This window comes from Megalopta genalis, chromosome 6 (assembly GCF_051020955.1).
Source record: "Megalopta genalis isolate 19385.01 chromosome 6, iyMegGena1_principal, whole genome shotgun sequence".
Taxonomy (NCBI): domain Eukaryota; kingdom Metazoa; phylum Arthropoda; class Insecta; order Hymenoptera; family Halictidae; genus Megalopta; species Megalopta genalis.
Genome location: NC_135018.1, coordinates 3,078,479 through 3,100,931, shown reverse-complemented (window position 1 = coordinate 3,100,931; position 22,453 = coordinate 3,078,479). Strand labels below are relative to the sequence as shown.

The 22,453-nt window shown below is 36.1% G+C and overlaps 1 protein-coding gene across 1 annotated transcript in view; it reads right to left on the bottom strand.

Annotated features, from left to right (window-relative positions):
* Positions 1 to 22,453, bottom strand: part of LOC143259763 (potassium channel subfamily T member 1-like) — a gene marked incomplete at its 3' end in the record, with an annotated part of 266,946 nt that overhangs the window by 18,299 nt on the left and 226,194 nt on the right. The window contains 3 exon segments of the mRNA XM_076523269.1: positions 2,410 to 2,608; positions 5,392 to 5,491; positions 7,899 to 7,978. Of these exon segments, the coding sequence (XP_076379384.1) occupies positions 2,410 to 2,608; positions 5,392 to 5,491; positions 7,899 to 7,978 (379 nt within the window).

Sequence of the window (22,453 nt, the reverse complement as noted above, 5' to 3'; positions counted from 1 at the left end):
TAAAAATTCTCGAACGCGCGGCCTGTTCTACGAAATAGGTCAGACTTTCTTCAAAATTTTAAGCATCCGACGAGAGAGAAAAGATGGGCGGGAAAGCGCGCGATCTAATTTACCCTGTAACTACCCTCCTTCCCCGAAAAGCTAGAGGGTTGAGATTTTGCACAGAGGGTTTCATCTTTTGGTCACCTATAAATCGGCGCGACGCGCGTTGAAAAACCGCTAAGGGCAGATTCGACAATTTTATCCGGTTTTATTTTTTTGTCCGGCTTTTTTTAGCCCTTTGCTTCAGGCTCTTTGCTTCTCACATTCTTTGGGCATTGGATTGTTGCACAAGTCCTGTCGCGCACGTTACAAACGCAATTTTGATATCATTTCACGATTCTATTGATTCACTTCCGAAAAGGTCTCGAATTATTTAGTTAATAGATACTAAATTTTATATATATAATCTTATATTATATATATAATTATTAATTATATAATTATATATTATATGTATATTATATATATATACTATATACTATTATATATATATATATATATATATATATATATATATATATATATACTAATATATACTAAATTTTATATTATATATATAATATATAATTATATAATTAATAATTATATATATAAAATTTAGTATATATTAACTAAATAATTCGAGACCTTTTTATATATAATATAAAATTATATATATATATAAAATTTCGTTTTATTTGTCCCAGATTAAAAACTGTGCAATGTAAAATTAGGAAAAAGGTTCCGCGTCCGACAACTTCCTCTCGCTGGATTTAATCGAAAAAAGAAGCTAAAACAGCCGGATGCACCAAAAACGTTCGCGTCGCACAAAAGATCGAAATGGTCTTTGTTCACTGGTTTCGACAGTTAACGCCGTTTTTAACCTCCCGATCCCATTGTAATAACGGTACGCGTATAATATCGGACGTGTTTGATTTCTGCAATTTGACTGTGCACAGTTCATGATTTGAAATTCGAGAAACTTTCGTCCGAATGGGAACAAAAAATTCGAGATACATTTGGAAGAGGAAACGTGATACCGTGAAATGATTCGAAAAAAAACGCATGTGCAACGAAAATTGATTTTCAAGGTGAAATTGTGCTTGTGAAACGTACGCGGCGAAATTTGCAACTTTGTAAAACTGTGGAGTGTTATAACAATTGATCGTGTTCCGATTTGAAACGGTTTCTGCGAATCGCTATACCGAAAAGAATTTTGTATTCTTGACTTATGGGTTAGGCTATCAGCCAATTTGCAACAAATTCCATGAAGATCCGCAGTCTTTTTACTACAAAACATAACAGAATATAACTAAATCTTCGAGAGCTTTGCGTTATCTTAAAGAATCATGCTCAGTCAGAAACCTTAAAAAGATCAATTTCTAGGTTTCGATTGTTCGTGGAAGTTTCGAGAATATTCTCTGAATGTTTTATTGTAATCGGATGAAACTTGACGGAGATACTAAGGCGAGTCGCCTAATTATTTAAGAGCTAGGACTTTAAGATCTCCGAAAGTTTATGGTTCAGGCGAGTATAGCTGCTATTTTGAAGGACTAGAACATTTTTGCCGTGTAATTTAGTTTATTAGACCGAGAAAGCGGGAACAAATTTTTAATCCAAAAAGCGCTAAAAATGGTGAGAGGAGTGCCGGTACATCGGCGAAAAAAGTTAAACTGCAGAGAGAGAGAGAGAGAGAGAGAGATTACTATGCTGCAAGACAGTTCCGTGGAATAAAGAAATTACCAGTTTTCTTACAGTTTTTGCAACAAATTGCAAATTTAGGCTATCCTTCGTTCAAGGACAAATTTAGACTGTCAACTGAATGAATATTTTTCGTACATGATCTCAGATAAATGTTCTTTTTTTTGGAAAGCCCTCAGGAGAACTGCCATAACTTACACCTTTCTGCATATTTTCATAAAAAAAAGCTACAATTAATAATAGAAAGCTCGATCTTTCAAATAAAGAAGCATTGGCAGAAAAAAGGTCTTAAAAGTACCGAGAAAAAACTTCGCCAAGAACAGCATCTTTTTTTTATAAAACTCCTAACCGAGCATGACTCCTTAAGAGGTTCCTCGGCTCGGCGTTAATAAAACCGACGTGTCTTAATTAGAGTGCCCCGGCAGTAAGTTTCGTTGCGACGAAGGCAACGTGTACAATATACTTACCGGAGATCCCGGGACAAAGACGAATCAACAATGGACAGTTAAAAGTAGCGCGGGCACTTAAAGTTTCGTTGCGTTTCATTCCGGCGTCCCGCCGTGTTTCTCTGCTCGGCGCAGGCATAAAGTAACAAGGTATCTCGTACGGTAAACATCAAGCGGCCGTGATTTCCAAAACGAATATTATGCATAAAATGATATCTCCAAGAATAAAGGGAATGCGTACCTTGTAACCTAAATAGGCGAGCAGCAAGGCTTCCGTAAGTGATACTATTGCCAGGATCACTTGGACGACCCACAATTCCAGGGGCCTTCTCACCCATAAAATCGCGTCCCAGTTGATGGTCGGATGGTCTTGAAATTCCTCCTCGGTGAGGTTCTGAGACACGAGGAACTCGGTTTTGTTGCCGGGCGTGCAGCCGTAACTAGAAAAAGGATTTTTAAAAGCGGTTGATGATGCAGTTGCAGAGCCAGAGAGCGCGCGGCGAAATTTTTTAAAAGCCTCCCGACGACGCCGCGCGAAATATCGCTCGTACGGAACTTTCGGCGGAGCTTTCGGAACGTTACGAAACCCTTTGTCTCGCGAACCTCAGATAATTGTTAACGGAATATTATTATCGCGGCATTCGGAGCAATTAGTTTCTACAATCGACGCGTATGTGTGTTGATTTGTGCTTTGAATTTCACTGTACCTTTAATCGTCGTTACCAATGCTCGTGTGAATTAAAAATTGTTTCTTTATACTCACTGGTCGTCAATAATTAAAGAAACTTTGCACACTGTTAATATTTGAGTGAAATTTGACAATTTAATAAATATTATATATATATTATATTATATTATATATATTATATTATATTATATTATATTATATTATATATATATATATATATATATATATATATATATATATATATATATTATATTATATTATATTATATATTATATATAATTGAGAGAGAGAGAGAGAGAGAGAGAGAAAGTACATATTATGGCAAAGCATATAACGTGTTGTTTATATGGCAATATTGTTTTATTTAGTGCATACGACAAATGAAAATAGTAATGAAAAGTAAATACAAATTCTTTTAAGTAAAAAGGATTAAAAGATTATGATAAAGTTGGACTGACATAGTTGTTCTATGTGAAGAAAGTTTACTATATAATTATATAGTAACACGTTTGCACTGTATGCACTTTATTGCACTGTATTGCACATGTATTGCACTGTATTGCATTCTAATCTTTTTATGACATAGTTGTCTCATGTTAAGAATGTTTACTATATAATTATATAGTAACATGTTTGCACTGCATGCACTGTATTGCACTGTATTGCACATGTATTGCACTGTATTGCATTCTAATATTTTTATGACACAGTTGTCCTATGTTAAGAAAGTTTACTATATAATTATGTAGTAACATGTTTGCACTGTATTGCATTCTAATATTTTTATAACATAGTTGTCCTATGTTAAGAAAGTTTACTATATAATTATATAGTAACATGTTTGCACTGTATTACATTCTAATATTTTTATAACATAGTTGTCCTATATTAAGAAAGTTTACTATATAATTATATAGTAACATGTTTGCACTGTATTTCACATGTATTGCACTGTATTGCATTCTAATATTTTTATATTGACGACCATTTTATTTTGCCAACATTAATATCGCACGTCGTTATGCATATTTACTTGTCATCGTGAACTGTTCAAAAATTGTTCAAAGATAACTGTCCTTTCAGCACCGATACATTAGATAATTCAGAGATTATGAAAGAAATCAAGATTCTGTGAAGATTTCAATACTATAATTGTACATACTTTGAATTATTCGATGTGCTTTTGCATACGGAACGCACATTTTATGAAAATTCATTTGAATTTGCAAATCGTTGATACGCGAAACAATCAAATCTTTATGTATCATATTCGTGTTTAAAATTCATTGAAAATTTATTCATTTAAAATTCATTTTAAAATTCATTTTAAAATTCATTCAAATAAAATGCTTATATTCATAAAAAGTATATCGATATCCACGAAAGAGATATCCGCAAAGATTCACGATGCACTTACGAAAAAAGCATTAACAAATAAAGAAATAATGCGACATTTGTTAAGAATTGAAAATTTTACATAAGTTTGAAGACGAAGCAAATAAATAAATATATAAATAAAGGCGCGAATACGCGATAACAAATAGAAAATGAGAAATAATGGGATAAAAAATGGGAAAATCTAAAATAATAGAACAAAAAGGAAAAAAATGAGAAATAAGAAAATATTCTGGATGGTAAATTTGTCCTTTTTTGGAGATAATGCGTAATGTACGAATGGAGTGAAATTCTTATAAAAAAAGAAGCACCCAGAGGAATAGATGTGCAGTGGATCCCTTGAAATCTTATCTTTTAACGAGTACTGTAATTCTTAAAAAACTTGCGGCGAAAAAATGCAATACCGTTTTGACCGCGAAATCTTATTGCAGTTTTATTGTCAGACCGCGATAGCCATTCGGCAAAATATCGCAATCTCGCGCGAACGTTGGTCGCGAATCGCGAGCGGAAACGTTTTCTCTCTGTTCTGCGAAGGAATTCTTCCGGCGTTGTCTCTCTTTTCGCGGAACGTCCCCGATGAAACAGTACGAAATTAAAAAAAATAAAGATTTTATGCTCGAACAGGCAAGCACGGCGCAGGCACAGTGAAATTTTCAGCGACTACACGCTGCGTCGAAGAAACTTAATCAACTTGAAAATTGTGACATCAGCCTGTACGTGTATCGCGTAAATCGCGACGACATCATAGAAACATGTTTTCCGACGAAACATCGCTTCGAAAGAGAATGACTTTTTTTATTTATTGATATTCGTCTGCAAGCATGTGGAATAAAAGTTGTCGCGTTTCTTACACGCTGGACGACGCATCTTACGTCAAACATTATGCGGATATTTAATATTACTATATCTAACATTATTTAAATGTTTTTCTTTTATTTAAGGAAACTGTATTTGATTTGTCGGAAAATTCGCGTCATCATTTTGCAACAGGATAATCGAATAGCTGAATTATTTATGTAACAAGATTTGTACAAATCTCGAGAATTTAACATTTCCGAATATAACGCGTGTATGTAACTATAATTATTTATAACTATGAAAATATGGTCTAATTATTTTCTGTACATATTATCCACTCACCATGCTGCATACGTTGGATCGCTGTCGGTGATGACTCTGAATATGTATAAGAAGCATGTTAGGAGTTTAAAAAACAGATTTGCCAATCGTATCCTCAAACCTGCAACAAGCAAAAAGGAAGCTATTCTATAGAAAATCTGTGTGAAAAGTGTACACCATTGTTATATTTCACAGATGCGTGTTTCTATGAGAAAACACTAACACAGTGTTGGTTACAAATATCAATAGACCTCGATAAATTAAAATAATAATTATAATAAAATATGATAAAATAATAAATAATAAAATATATATATAATATATATAATAAAATAATAATAATATAATAATAATATAATAATATATATATATATATATTATTTTTATAATTTTTATTATTTTTATCATATTATTATTATATTATTATTTTATTAAATATATTATATAATTATATAATATATTTAATAAATATATTATTAAATATATTATATAATTATATAATATATTTAATAATAATTTTTATAATTTTTATTATTTTATCATATTATTATTATATTATTATTTTATTAAATATATTATATAATTATATAATATATTTAATAAATATATTATTAAATATATTATATAATTATATAATATATTTAATAATATAATAATATAATAATAATATGATAAAATAATAAAAATTATAAAAATAATTTCAAGCAAAAGGTCCTCTTATCATTGTCCTCTTATCAATAAATTTTTGCTTTATACTATATTATAATAATCCGTCGAATTTAAACCGAAAAATTCAACATATCTCGTTCGATAAATATAAAGTTAATTACGCTTGAAAGCAAGCTAAAAAGGCACAATAATCAGCTATCATATAGTAACAACCTGCCCTGCCCGAGGTGCGAATGCGTGGACACGAATGTCGCTAAAAAAACGAAACTAAAAAAAAGCGATCGCTCCGAACAGTTCTCTCTTTCGTATATTTACGATGTTCCTTTCGATACGTGTCCCTTTTGCAGCGCCTATTCCCTGTTGCAGTCGTCGCGCGACAAATCGCGGCGCACGTTCCGTTCCGGTAGAAAAACCGACAGCCAGGCTGGGGGGGAAACTTGTCACTCGATCAAAGAAAATATGTCGAAGGTTATCGACATCCAGCAGCGCCATCCCCAGACAGATTATTTTAATCGCGGTGGTGTTGCGAGAAACCGTTGCTCGGCGCGCGACGTCGGCGTCGTTTTCATGGTTTCGTGTAGGACGACGACGTGGCTGTCGCGCGATGGTCGATACGCGAGGAATTGAGTCTGGTATCGGCAACGGGATCCGTTATCGGCTGGTGCCAACGGCTTCAAAAGATTATGTCTTGCCGGCGGACGTCTACGTGGCCCGTCTGTGCCTGCCACGATATCACTGCCTTCCCGAAATTACGTTGCGCCGGCATGCAACGAGTTACGTGTCTTAGAGAGAAATTTCCGGTGCCGTGAACTCTTTTAGGATCAAAAAGCTTGACGATCAGCCCGAGTGGCAGATGTCGATAGAGAGTAAACGATCTTTTCGCGTGGCAGTCCTCGAGTGCCCGTTCCACAGGAGACCGTAATCTCGCGTCGAACTTCGGCGAGGGAATTAATTTAGGAGTTCGAGAGCTTGTATAGACCGTGTTCCGGCGACATTGTTATCGAAATCTCATAATATCGACGTGTCCGATTCGGGAAGAAATATTGGACGTTCGACGAATCCGAAGCAATTGGATCTTTGCGCAATGGCGACTCTGAGTCGTCGTTAAGAATTGCTGAATTATCTTTCGAAGAAATTAGGGTGTCTCAAAATTATGGTGTTACAAGGAAATGAGGGATTCCTGAGGTCGTTTGAAGCAACTTTTTCCTTTGCGAGAATTTTCTCCGAGGCATCGTTGACGAGTTATTAACGAAAAACGTTGACCAATCAGGAGCGAGATCAGTCGTCGCGCGGCGGTCGAAGCCCAGTTCAGCTGATGCTCGGCCGCCTCGCGACAGCTGATCTCGCCTCTCATTGGTCGCCGTTTTTCGTTAATAACTCGTAAACGAAGCCGCGGATTGCATTTTCGCTAAGGAAAAAGTTGCTTCAAATGATCTCAGGGATCTCTCATTTCCCGCAGGTACCATAATTTTGAATACATATACCTATATACCTATATACAGATATATATCTGTATATCCAATGGAATTGTCGGATTACTTATAAAATGAAAATAAGCCTAGAAGAACACTTTCGTATGAACAATTTGCCTGTATTCTACGCAATCATGAGTGTGAGAACTTATGAAAGGTATAGTGCGAGCGACTGATTCGCCTAAAACAGTAACTTAACGCTAAACCTATCGTCGTCGTTCTACATTTTTCATTTCATAATTATCATAAAGCTGCTTCGATTAAATACTGTTGAATATCTTTCTTTGCTGAGCCACAAGCTCTCATAAAAATTATGAACAATTTTAGTCGCTTTTAGACCTCGGTAGGTTCAGTGTTAAGATCGCCGGAGTTATAGAATATACTTACTGGAACGTTGGTTCTTGATGAAATACAGTTGAAGCCTTTCCTTGAACGTGTTTTCATTGACGTAGTATTCGACTCGAACTCTGAAAACGAAACAGAGACACGACGTTAACCACTTTATGTCAATGGCCGGATCACGAATCTTCGCAACGACATAAATTTCTATGAGCTAGTTCGCAAGAAGCATAATCTAATCGAGGAACGATTCTTCTTAAAGTTAGCCTTGTCTCGTAAAATTTGACGAATTATTTAGGACGCAAATTTCGCGTTGCTCGCGAGTTTTGCCCCGCCAGTTTTCCAAACCATTCTCGAAGGATTCTCTTACAAATTAATAATAATAATAATAATAATAATAATAATAATAAAAAAAATAATAATTAATAATACTAATACTAATACTGATAATAATAATAATAATAATAATAATAATAATTAAAAAAATAATAATATTTAATAATACTAATACTAATAATACTAATAATACTAATACTAATAATAATAATACTAATAATACTAATAATACTAATACTAATAATAATAATAATAATAATAATAATAATAATAATAATAATAATAATAAACCCCGTCGTTTTTCTCACGAATAGTATACAATTTTTCCGTCGACGTTATCGTCGGGAGGAGTATAGTAATGTCTCTCTAATTGACGCTCAGATCGTCCACAAAAATGGGCAATTTAGGAAGTGGTCCATTTTTATAGTCACGAATTGTCAACAACTATAAAAACGAGCTGGAAGGTTATGTCAATAATAATCGTATCTCCTCTTCCAAGAATCGTCCATTTTTGTGCACGATCTGAGCGTCAGTTAGGGAGACATTACCGTACTTTCGAGCGACACAGAAATCGAAAGATCGATTTTTCCGAAGTTCCGAACTGGAATACCAGGTTAATCGAGTTGTTGCATTTTACAAACCAAATTCGATAGCCCGGTGAAGGGTTAATGGCATATTAAGACGGAACCGGCTATATAGCCAAGCCCTTGTAACTGTAAATTACAGTTAAAACAACTTCGGCCTATGAATATTTCAACGGATCGCGGATCTGGCAACGAGCGATCCCCCAGGGAACCGTGTCTCCTTCAATTCCATTTCTCCATCCTCTTCTATTCTCCTCATTCCGCTAATCACGAATCACAGGATCGTCAAAAGAATTGGAGAGCCGTTCAGGACAATTGGTTCAGCGCATTTGCATAAAACATTTGCATGGGAGCCCCTCGGCGGCGGATCGCGGCGGCGGATCGCGGCGGATTCTCATTATCAAGTAAGAGATCGTTCGATCACCGGTTCCTGGGAGCTAATAAAAAAAAGAAAAGGAAAAAAGAGAGAAAAAGAAGCCGTTCTTCTAAACGGCGCGCCGTTAGCCAGCCGCGTGCCGTTGTGCAGGCGGGCCCGACTCGACCCGGCCCGACCCGGCCCGGCCGTCTGCGTTCAGCCGAATCGATTCTATTGAACGGCTATCGTTTCACGGCCGATTGTAAAGCGGCTCGCTCGTTATTTTTACAACGTGGATAAAGCTACGGCTTCGCGTCGAGAATAGGCTCGGCTGACGTCACCGAGCCGGCGTCAACAGACGGTCTGTCGGACGCGGCGATCGTTTCAAGTTGTTGAACTGGTTCTTTGACCTAGATACGTCACGACAGTGTCTGACCTACTGTAGGTCACTGAACGGAACTGGCTCACAATGATCGTCAGTCAGGAGGATTACCGTGAGGGAACTTTCACGCTTTCGGAAGGGCCGCCGTGGAAAGTTCGCGAACTTTCCGTTTCATTGGCTCGACCGGGGTTATCCCCTAATCCCTGAACAAGCCAAGCCTTCAACGTTGGACCCTTCCGAGCTTGGCGGTACGCGCGTGTCCCAGCGATTTTTGGAAAATTAATGTTTATTGTGAAATGATCGGAACTGGGCCTCGACCGATTGTTCGTTCTTATTTTCGTTAATAATTCGCGAACAAAGCTGCTGATTGTATCTTTGCTGAGGAAAATGTTACTTCGAATGATCTTAGGTACCCCTAATTTTTTTGAAGTAATATAATTTTTGGATGACCTGTATTGTACTCAAATATGTTGATTTTTTTTATATTGTACTGTAATATTGTATTAGTATTTGTAGTAAAATTTGTATTCGTATATTTCGGTATTATATTGTATATACGTAATATTATTATATAATATATTAATAATAATATGATATAAAATATATATTAATATTATTATATACTATATTAATAATAATATAATATAAGATATATATTAATAATAATATAATATAAAATATATATTAATATTATTATATAATATATTAATAATATAATAATATAATATAAGATATATATTAATATTATTATATAATATATTAATAATAATATAATATAAAATATATATTAATATTATTATACACACACAGGTTCATCTGAAATTACAAACTCAATTTTATGTAATATATTACATTATTTATATCTGGCACGAAGGATTTTCTCATGGTCGAACAGTTACGAGGCAATAAAAAAAAATAAACCGTTTTAAATACAAAAAACTATCGTTTCCAAAAACTAAATTAACGATTTCGAAGAGGAAAAACTTCTTAAAAATGACTAGTATTACCGGCCTTCTGATCGAACCATGATCTTTGAAACTCGCGCAATATTTTGTGTACAACGAATGTGCTTATCGTCGGCAGATCAAATTATAAAAAAGGTCGTAAAGAAAACAGTAGGGAGCGTGTATTGAATTTAATTAAGATTTCCATGAAACAAGACATATGATGGACATACGATCATCACGATGACCTCCAACTTTTTAGTTTTTCTTCCATTAAGTAAATTAGCTCGAATTTGCGGAATATCCTTCGTTTATGGATCACGAGTCGGACGACAACGATAACGTGCCATGTCTTGATGCTGTCATTAAAGCCGACGAGTTTTGCTAGCTGTACAGTTGGCACGTTTCTTTAATTACGATTACGACGAATCTGAATTACGTGAACTAGTATAGTAGTATGAGAAACTTGTATTAAAAACTTGTATTAAATAGTATAAACACGAATACGCGATCACTTTGTTTCGCATTATCGAATTCTATGCAGCTGAAAATGTATGATGCATGATCCTAATTAATTGTCACTGTTGCGTTACAGAAGCGCCGCTAATTAAAAAATAGAAACAGAAATAGAAATTTATCGTAGTTCGCCGATCTTCGTTGAATCTAATAACTTGAAAATGCCAGGGAAAAATCGGAATTATTATTGGTTATACTATTTCCAATTACTTAGAGGCGTACGGAAATACTCCAAAAAAGTTATACAATTACGCGGTGTATTAATTGTAACTCAAGATCGTTATCAAGCAATGTGAGAGACAATGGCATGCCTCCTAGTAATTTAGCGTATGTGTACTAGGGAGATTATGAGTAGTAATATCGTGCGTGCGTGCGTGCGTGCGTGCGTGTGTTCTAAATATAACAGCATATGACTTGCATATTTTTAAGTGGCAAATTTGCTCTAGAATTTATAACGATAGCAAATGTATCGCTTGTTAGTTCCGTGGAAAGGAATACGTTATGATAAAAATAATATCCAATTCATTGTTGCACGTAATAAATACAGTGGAAGCTCGGTTTTAATTAGACTGCGGATTTTTGGGGGGCAAAATAGACATTTTCTACATTTGTTACACTTTGAAAATTCTATAATTTTATTCTCAATAATTTTAGTGACTTGTAAACAGTGTACTATTAATGTTTCGTAATTTTATTCATTTCTATTGTGTTTCAAATTTCTATTTATTTCTCTCATAAACGCATAAAATTCGCAGTCTAGATATAGTGAACGTTTTCTTATATGGATGCTCTTTTATTTGAACGTTCTATTATTTATTTATTTATTTATTTATTTACTTATTCATTTATTTACTTATTTATTTATTTATTTATTTATTTATTTATTATATAGGCAAGAACCTATTAGTAGACAGTGTTGAAAGATATCTGTTCTGTTGCGATATAGAGAATAGTGTAAGAAAATAGAAAGAAATATATAAAGAGAATATATATATTTCTTATATTTCTCTTTATATATTTCTTTCTATTTTGTAACACTATTTATAATTATATATAGTATACTATATAGTATACTAAAATGTATATATATGTATATATACTACGTACTATGTATATATATATATATATATATATAACTAGTAAACAAATTTACAAACTTCATTCATAGATTATGCACTCCAGACATTTATTTATTTTACTGGTAAACGAGTCGAGACCCTTGAAGTGCATAAAATTGGAACCATAGAATAATATTACAAATTTTACTAAAAGTAAAATTGAAAGTCTGGCTAGTGACGGCTGAACTATAGTCTTCACGCGACAAGAAGTCGCCTTGGCGTTCACATTCCCCCTCTCCCTAGCTGCGGCAGTGGAGCAGCTATATCTCTATTACTGAGAATATTTAGTAAATATGTACTTTTAATTTATTATTAATTACGCGCAAGCAAGATTCGCGAGAACATTTCTTTATTATATTTTCAATAATCCACGATCCACGGAACGGTCTCGCACTCCAACAAGAAGACACGTTGCGAGGAAGTTGTATGACAGTGGATTATTTCTCGGTGGCAGGGAACAACCATGAATTTTAGGTGTTTGATTACACTGCTGTGTGCAGTGTCACCTCAGCACAAATTGACAATTCACGAAAATTATGTAAATGGTTTGGTTAAGTAGTAAAGCTCGTACACTCGACGACTATATCCGTCTGCTGTAATATATATACGTATATATATGTATGTTGCAGCCGGCGAACTTCGACTGTTGTCTAATTAACGCTCTGTGCCCGCGTACGGACGGCTGCAACTGTCAAGTCTAACCTTGCCATTCGAGACTAATAATTACGATGAACACGTTGACGATAGAAATCTATTCTCTGCTCGTCACAGCAGCATGTACAGACCGTTACAAAAATGCACCAAATACAAATGTTTGCAAATATTTCGGAAGGCTCCCACTCCTCGGGTTTGAAATCTAGCTTAACAGCCTGCGAACCGATAAGTATAGCACCAAATACAAATGTTTGAAAATATTTCGGAAGGCTCCCACTCCTCCGATTTGAAATCTGGCTTAATCGCCTGCGAACCGATAAGTACAGCACCAAATACAAATGTTTGAAAATATTTCGGAAGGCTTCCACTCCTCCGGTTTGAAATCTAGCTTAATCGCCTGCGAACCGATAAGTACAGCACCAAATATTATACAAATGTTTGAAAATATTTCGGAAGGCTCCTACTCCTCGGGTTTGAAATCTGGCTTAATCGTCTGCGAACCGGTAAGTACAGCACCAAATACAAATGTTTGAAAGTATTTCGGAAGCCTCCCACTTCTTGGGTTTGAAATCTAGCTTAATCGCCTGCGAACCGATAAGTACAGCACCAAATACAAATGTTTGAATATATTTCGGAAGGCTCCCACTTCTTGGGTTTGAAATTTAGCTTAATCGCCTGCGAACCGATAAGTACAGCACCAAATATTATACAAATGTTTGAAAATATTTCGGAAGGCTCCTACTCCTCGGGTTTGAAATCTGGCTTAATCGTCTGCGAACCGGTAAGTACAGCACCAAATACAAATGTTTGAAAATATTTCGGAAGGCTCCCACTCCTCGGGTTTGAAATCTAGCTTAATCGCCTGCGAACCGATAAGTATAGCACCAAATACAAATGTTTGAAAATATTTCAGAAGGCTCCCACTTCTCCGGTTTGAAATCTAGCTTAATCGCCTGCGAACCGATAAGTACAGCACCAAATACAAATGTTTGAAAATATTTCGGAAGGCTCCCACTTCTCGGGTTTGAAATCTAGCTTAATCGCCTGCGAACCGATAAATACAGCGACTCATATTCGAACGAGAAACTTTGAGTACATATATTAAACGCAATGCGCGTGATTCGAGGAGTCGAGAATCTTGATTCGCGCGGTCTTCGAAGCGTTCCATAAAGGAGGCTTTATTTTTAGCGCGCGGTATTAAGAGCGCGGGAGCAGGACAAGTAGAAATACGAATCGGCTGCCGCTCTACTGGCACGTGAAATAAACTTCTGTGACGATATTACCCATGGCTGATTAATCGGAATTCATTCCACACGCTCGCACCGCCATGCAACGCAATCTGACCGAAAGTTTGAACACAAAGCCCAGACACGAGCTGCCGCACGATTTCGTTCTGCGTATGTATATGTATACGGCGAGCAGGTTGCTCCTATCGCGCATTAACGTCTCCAATATGTGCATACAGGGTGTACGAATAATCACGAAAGAAACAATGGCGGCGCGCTGTGCGAAGATCGGTCGAAACTTTCGAACGTAATTTCGAATTTTCATTCGATTCATGTTACAGTAATGTCTCCCTAATTGACGCTCAGATCGTCCACAAAAATGGACAATTTGGGAAGAGGAGACTCGTTTTTATAGTTACCGATTTTCAACAGTTATAAAAACGAGCTGCAAGGCTCGAATAATAATAAATAATAAATAATAAATATTTTGTGGATAATTTGAGCGTCACACACACACACAGTTAGGGAGACATTACTGTATCTTGCTTTTAACTGCTTAATATTCGTCGAGGTTATGTTAAATGAAATAAATTAAATCTTTTGACTTTTACTCTTTCTTTTGATTAATTGACTGCAGATCTTTACGCAACATTTCTTTTAAGCAGCACGCTTGTTAAAGCGATCGTTATTTGATCTTCGGAATGATATTATTGCAAGCGAATTATTTTGTCGCCGAGTTCGTACATTCTTGCCATTCGCGCCAGCTGATCTCGTCTCTCATTGGTCAACGTTTCTCATTAATAATTCATTAACGATGCCTCGTAGACAATTTTTGTAAAGGAAAAAGTTACCTCAATTGACCTCAGGAAAGTAACAGAATTTCGCGACACCCTATACAGTTACATTTACAGCTGACGTAAGTGTCGTTAACAAAGTAATAGCATTTTATTTCTATTTAAACGCAACGCGAAAGGAACATTTTTAAAGAACATTTCTTAAAGAACATTTTTAAGGAACATTTAGGATTGTTCTGATGTTATAAGGTGAAGGATTGAATACATTTTTCAGCAGAGCGATGTTGCAAACGTGTTGATCTCTCTTCTTGTTTCCGCAACGAGCGCACGCGACTGGAACTACGTGCGGTGGTATCTGTTATCTCTCATTGGAGGTGAAACTTCCGACAGCCAAATCGTTGCGGAATTTACACGCGACGTCATGCATATTCGAAATTTCCCCGTCGAAATTCGTTTAAAGCCTGATCACCGGAGCGAAGACGTTGATATTTCCGATGCGAGCGCAGTGTCAAAAACTGACAAAGCCGATCTGCATAGCAAAAAGCGTTCGAACGCCTTTTGAAACGATATAAAAACGATGAAAAAAAACCTCTTTATAATTGGACCGAGCGATCTACATTCTTTTTGAGATGCCAGAGGGAGTCAATTTAGTAGACAGTGGCTAACTTCATTTTGGAAAATTGCAAACGGCTGGCATAACAAAAAGAAAAAAAGATAACAGCGCCGAGGAAGTAATTTTAATAATATAGTAATAATATAGCAATATTATAGTAATAATAAAAGAATTAAATTAATAGTAATTAATAATATAGTAATTCCTAGTGAAACATAGTTCGTGCGAAAGCTGTTCGACCACTCTTTTCTATGAATAATAACAGCCGTGTAAATCGAAGCGGCAACACGTGACGAACAACCCCGCATAATACATGCATATTGTATGTACCATTACTATGATTGCTATGGAGATAAAGTTTGTAACCCGATAGATCGTTTAAATCAATTCCTGGGAACCGACATTCTCATACGTTCGGCTATAGTTTCGATAGACGTGTAACGCGATAGGTCTGCATCGATCGGCGGGAACACCGTAGCCGGTCTCGCGTCGATTTGAATAAATGATCGAACCTCTTAACCGATGCTATTAAAGCATTAGCTAAATTCGGAGGAACCGCATTACAAATTGACCGAGATCGCCCCAGGTTCGCCTCGGGTTTGCGATTGTTGATTTTCGAACGTTTTAACCACGTTATCGGCCGCGGCTCGCGCGCATCTTATCGCTTCACGTTTCACCGGCTCCCGTCGTATTTACATTCTATGAATATATTCCATTTACAAGCGACATTGTGTATGAATAAATTTTTATAGACGCTGACTAGGGCAAACTGCGTCGGAATATTTTATTAGATATATCGACGCGGAACGTGCTCGCTTCTGATGAACTTCGTGTATTCGTTTTTAACGAAAGCAAAATTCAACCCTTCGCTGGTAACCGGCGCGACTCGGCGGACTTCGATGTTATCGGTACGAAACGATTGCTTCCATTCAATCGGTCGTATGCTAACTTCGGTTAGCCTTTTGTAATTGCTTGCTCTTTTTTCTTTTCCCTCAAAAAGGGAATTACTTTGATAAATGAAACGCGTGTACACGTTGTGGCGGTAAGTTTTTACTAAGAAATAAATGTTAGTTTCAGCCGATAGTTTTATTTATAATTTTATTTTATTTTCTGACGAAATTAAATACGATTTTATTCATTAAGTTTGTTCATTAACTTCGGATCAACAGAAATACATATATATGTTTTTTTGAAAGAAAAAGATATGCTATCTAAAAATATGCTACAAATATTAAACATAGTAAAATGCAAATAATAATCTAATATTATGATAATTTCGGAACAACTTTGCTTGTACCTAATAGAAAAATAACCTAATTTGTTCATTAACTTCGGATCTACAGAAATACATATATATGGTTTTTTGAAAGAAAAAAATATACTATCTAAAAATATGCTACAAACATTAAACGTAGTAAAATGCAAATAATAATCTAATATTATGATAATTTCGGATCAACTTTGCTTAAACCTAATAGAAAAATAACCTAATTTGTTCATTAACTTCGGATCAACAGAAATACATATATATCTTTTTAAAAGAAAAAAATATGCTATCTAAAAATATGCTAGAAACATTAATCGTAATAAAATGCAAATAATAATCTAATGTTATGATAATTTAGGAACAACTTTGCTTAAACCTAATAGAAAAATAACCTAATTTGTTCATTAACTTCGGATCAACAGAAATACATATATATCCAAAAAAAATATGCTATCTAAAAATATGCTAGAAACATTAAACGCAGTAAAATGCAAATAATAATAATAATATCATGATAATTTAGGAACAGCTTTGCTTAAACCTAATAGAAAAATAACCTGTTAAACAAAATGCTGCCAAATAATCATTGGAAATACAATTCTAAAAATCTATAAACAAAGAACCGAGAGAATATATTCAACATTATGTCGCACACGCGCACTCGGTATAATAAAATACCGTATTTCAGCACGTGGACGGATTCACGAAATATTGTTCGTGGGTCAAAGTCTGCTGAAACTCTAGGATATATTGTACCGGCCGTTGATATGTATTTATCGTGCGTCTCCGTCAGCATTAAAATCTGATTCGGCCAGATAACGTTGTATACGGGGCTGGTCGTCTGACCATACACGTATCGCGAACTTTCTCCCCGTCCGGACGGCTGTATGGCTGGCCATATAATGGATTTTCCACTTCAGGAAGGAAATACTCGACCGGCCGCGGAATTGTGCCTCGTTACTTGAACTCGAAACGCCACTCCGAGCAATCTATATAAATTGAGGGGAATGTTCCTGTCCCTCGTCCACTCCCGTCGGTCTTCCTGCCTCCTATCTCCGCGCGTCTGCCACGATTTGTTTGTCTCTGTCTCCCTCTGGCCGGCCGCAAAGAGTACCTGAACCGATCAACGCTATGAATCTTCGAAACGAGCAGCGAACTTCCGAAGTCCGTGGTGGTCACGCTGTCACCTGACAAACACGTTCCGTGCCGCGGTCGTTTCAGATTTTATTTATAATTATCAGACTGCCGAGTTTACGTATTTACGGCAAAATTAGAAGTAAATGATACCGTTGTAATACTTTCCGTTGTTTCGTCGTATATTGCGGAATAAATTATTATATTATTCGAAGGCAATTCGTGGGTCAAATGCCACCATTCTAAGACAATTCGGAGGCCACGTGACACGATTCGAAGACAATTCGGAGGGTCATGACACGATTCGAAGGCAATTCGGAGGGTCATGACACGATTCGAAGACAATTCGGAGGGTCATGACACGATTCGAAGGCAATTCGGAGGGTCATGAGACGATTCGAGGACAATTCGGAGGGTCATGACACGATTCGAAGGCAATTCGGAGGGTCATGACACGATTCGAAGGCAATTCGGAGGATCATGACACGATTCGAAGGCAATTCGGAGGGTCATGACACGATTCGAAGGTAATACAGAGGGTCATGAGTCGATTCAAACACAATTCGGAGGGTCATGAGACGATTCGAAGACAATTCGGAGGGTCATGGTTGGAAGGCAATTCGGAGAACTCATGCCACGATTCGAAAATGGCTGCTGTGTATAGATTTGTGTATTGATTTCATTTAATCGCGAATTTAAATCTGGAAAATTGGAAAGAACAGTTTTTAGACCGATCATGGACACTGAAGCGGTTGTTAATGACTTTACTGTTAAATGCGAGCTCTTTGAAATAAATTCAATATTAATAATATTGATAATAATAGTAATATTAATATTAATATTAACTTAATTATATAATAATAAAATAATAATAATAATAATAATATTAATATAGTTATATTATATAATAATATACTAATATTAATAATAATGATAACAATAATAATAAAATGGTGCAATTTTTATTGTAACTTCGTTTCAATATCATTTGGTCGACGATTGTGATGATTGGAGACAGTTTGATGGACCAGGTCAATCGCTCATCTGTCGAGGCTTTGTTTAATCAATATTGCGCAACTAAATAAAAATAATACATAGCAATGTCTGCTAGCAATGGCTAGCAACGACCAAGCAATGAACAATTTGAAAAGAGACAATTCTATCATCTTTAACGATCGGCGACTATAAAAACCAGTCGCGAGTCTCGAACAGTCGCATCTCCTCTCTCCAAACTGTCCATTCTTCTGCACAAACTGAGCGACAATCGTGGAGAGAATTTACAGCAAACAGTAACAACGTCCTTTACCTTACCCCCGTCAACCCTAACTCCGAACGACGCAGGATGTTCACAGAATTAACTGTGTGCACCGGGGGGGGATCTCGATGCACGAATCACGATGCACTTTTCCGTATTCCTGCGTTGCGACGTGGCATATAGGGGGAGGGTTGATGTTTCGTGCAACGTCGCGGTAATAACGCTGCTTTCTCCTGCGCACGTAAGATTTGTCGGGTATTAACGGCCCGTAAAGCCGTCGCGCTAATGGTCGCAAATGCCCCCGAGGTAAAGGAACGCCGGTGCAGTACGTCACGCAAACTGCTGCATAAGCTACCACTTAGATAGATGGGATATCACGGCTCGAAAGCTGCCGCTCGACGTTCGTCTTTGACTCGAAAGGTCGGCTGGAAGTAGGTACATCCTGCTGTTCTACGGTGGGGCCGGGAATTACCGCGTTGCGACCGGGGGGACAGTGGAATCCGGATAACAAACAGCGATACGCGTGTTTCTCAATGTCTCGTTCCCCGCTTCCTCCCGCCCTCCGACCCCTTTCCCTTTCCGAAAGGGAAACCATCGTGCAACCGCGTGCGGCGAACAGCCGTCGCGAGCGTACGTTTCTAGGACGGCATGTATTAACCTTCCGTCAGACGCAGTTTCTGTCACACTGAGATACACCAAGCAGCCTGGCGGATTTTATTCGGAACGGGAATCGGGTGAGTGCGCCGATTACTGTGCTTCTTCCCCCTTACAAAAACTCCCCCTTGGTTACTGTGCCATGGCAATAATATTGGATATGTTCAACAGCAGATTTATGAGACACTAATTTATTTACGGACAGATTTATGAGACGCTAATTTATTTATGGACAGATTTATGGGACACTAATTTTTTGATTTACTATTGTTCATATCGTGAAGATAGATTTACGAGTTGTTTAGTCAATTTGTGTGTTACTCGTACGTAATTTAATGTTATAATAGTGCTGGTTGAAAATTGGAGTAGATTATCTTATTGTTATTTTTATAAACTGATATGAAACAGCTGTTTTTTGTGCTCCTTAATGTTACAATAGCGCTTGTTGAAAATTAGAGTAAATGTCTTATTATTATTTTTATAAACTGATTTGAAGCAGCTGTTTTTTGTGCTCCTTAATGTTACAATAGCGCTTGTTGAAAATTGGAGTAAATTTCTTATTGTTACTTTTATAAACTGATATGAAACAGCTGTTTTTGTGCTCCTTAATGTTACAATAGCGCTTGTTGAAGATTACAGTAAATTTCTTATTGTTGTTTTTATAAACTGATATGAAACAGCTGTCTTTTTGTGCTCCGTAAATCTAGTGTTCAAAATAGCATTAATAAATTAAAGATATTGAATTGTTAAATAATATTTGATTCGTAATTTTCATAGAATGGAAACTTTAGCTTTTCGAGACCTGTAAAATACGAAAACTAATTAAAAAATTTTCTGGTAATGATTTCATCCGGGCGTTAATTAGGGAGAATTTACTGTAATTAGAAAATGCTCAGTCACTGACGCAACAGAAATTAACTTTTCGTCTTCTTGAAGGCACAGTAACTCGAAAACTGTTCTGTAGATTTTGTGTTCTTCATATATCTCAATTTAATTTAGTTTAAATTAAGTTATAATTTTAATTTAAATTAATTTAATTTTTAACACAATATTTAAATGTTTTAAGAAATGCGGTGCAGGTAAAAAAAGCTATCTAATTTGTCGAAAACTTCGAACTGCGAAACTTCATTCTAATGGGCACAGTAATTGGAACACTTACCCCAAGAAATAAATGTTTGAAACAATTCATTTCGGAGCGTCAATTTCAACGCTGTTGTTTGAAAATAAAAATAACATCGACATCGTTTGAGATAACAGCAATTTCAAATAATAAATTATTTCGTTTTTTCCCCCGAGATCTACGTAATCTCGACATCGAGGTCACTAGCGACTCCGCCAGTAGGTTCTATCCTTTTGATCAATTTGGTGCCAATCAATTTTAGGTACTGCAAGGTGTTCTTCATGTGGTTGGCTGAGGTTTGAAAGGAATTTGTGTTGCACCCTTTGACTTTGTAATTTTCTGTACTCTAATAAGAGGTGGTAGGACGTCAGTTTCACGTTGCATAGATCGGCGGTTCTGTTTTCTTCAGTATGTACAGTAATTTCTCCCGGAAATGCCAAATTTCCGGCTGCTGTGAATTTCCCCGTGCTAGTCCTACGCCTGTGCAATTTATTGCTACGTCGATGCTAAGGGAAGCGACAGTTTGGTGTTGTTCCCGAAATAAATTACCGAGATTCAGAAAATGCATTCTCTAAATTTTTGTTCTAGTATAATCATACGTTTCGTGCAATTATTGGAAGACGTAAAAATCTCGAGATATTTTACAGCTATCAGCCGAGGGTCGTAAAAAATTGCAATTTTCGCTTTTTATTCCAGTATAATCATACGTCTCGTGCAATTATTGGAAGATATAAAAATCTCGGGATATTTTATAGTTATCAGTCGGGGGTCGTAAAAACTTGCAATTTTCGCTTTTTATTCTAGCATAATTATACGTCTCGTACAACTATTGGAAGACGTAAAAATCTCGAGATATTTTACAGTTATCGATCGAGAGTCGTAAAAAATTGCGAACTTCGCTTTTTATTCTAGTCTAATTATACGTCTCGTACAATTATTGGAAGACGTCAAAATCTCTAGATATTTTATGTATAGTTATTTATAGTTATAGCTATATATAATATATAATAATAATAATATAATAATAATATAATAATATAATAATAATATAATAATATAATAATATAATAATAATATAATAATATAATAATAATAATATATAATATATATATATTATATTTTATAATAGAATGGAAATTAGAGGGGTATTTTATATATAGTTATCGGTCGAAAGTCGTAAAAACTTGCAATTTTTGCCATCTTCAATAGTTTATAGCTCGCAATCAGAGATCCACAAGTCAAATTGTTTAAATTATTACCGGCGTTGTCGTGCATCGAACAGTATGATTTCACGCGAACGGTTCATCGTTTCCCTCTACACTCTGCACGAAGAAAGCACGAAAATATTCGATATACAGCTAAACGGGATGAAGATTACGGACGATAGTGTGAAAAGGATCGCAGCAGTCTCGTCGTGAACTGGAACAGCTATCTCGGAGCAGTCGTACAGGGGTTTCACGCTACTGATTTCCAAGCGGTTTCTCCGCCAAGCAATATTCCTGATCCTTCCTGTACTACCAATGGTGTTTTTATTTTGCTCACTGCTGCGAATTCTTCTCGTGTTTCTCACGTAGCAGGACTATCGCTGGCGCGAGATCAGTCGTGAAAACCATCGCACAAAGCACGGAAACAGAGTTCTCTTTTTGCCGAA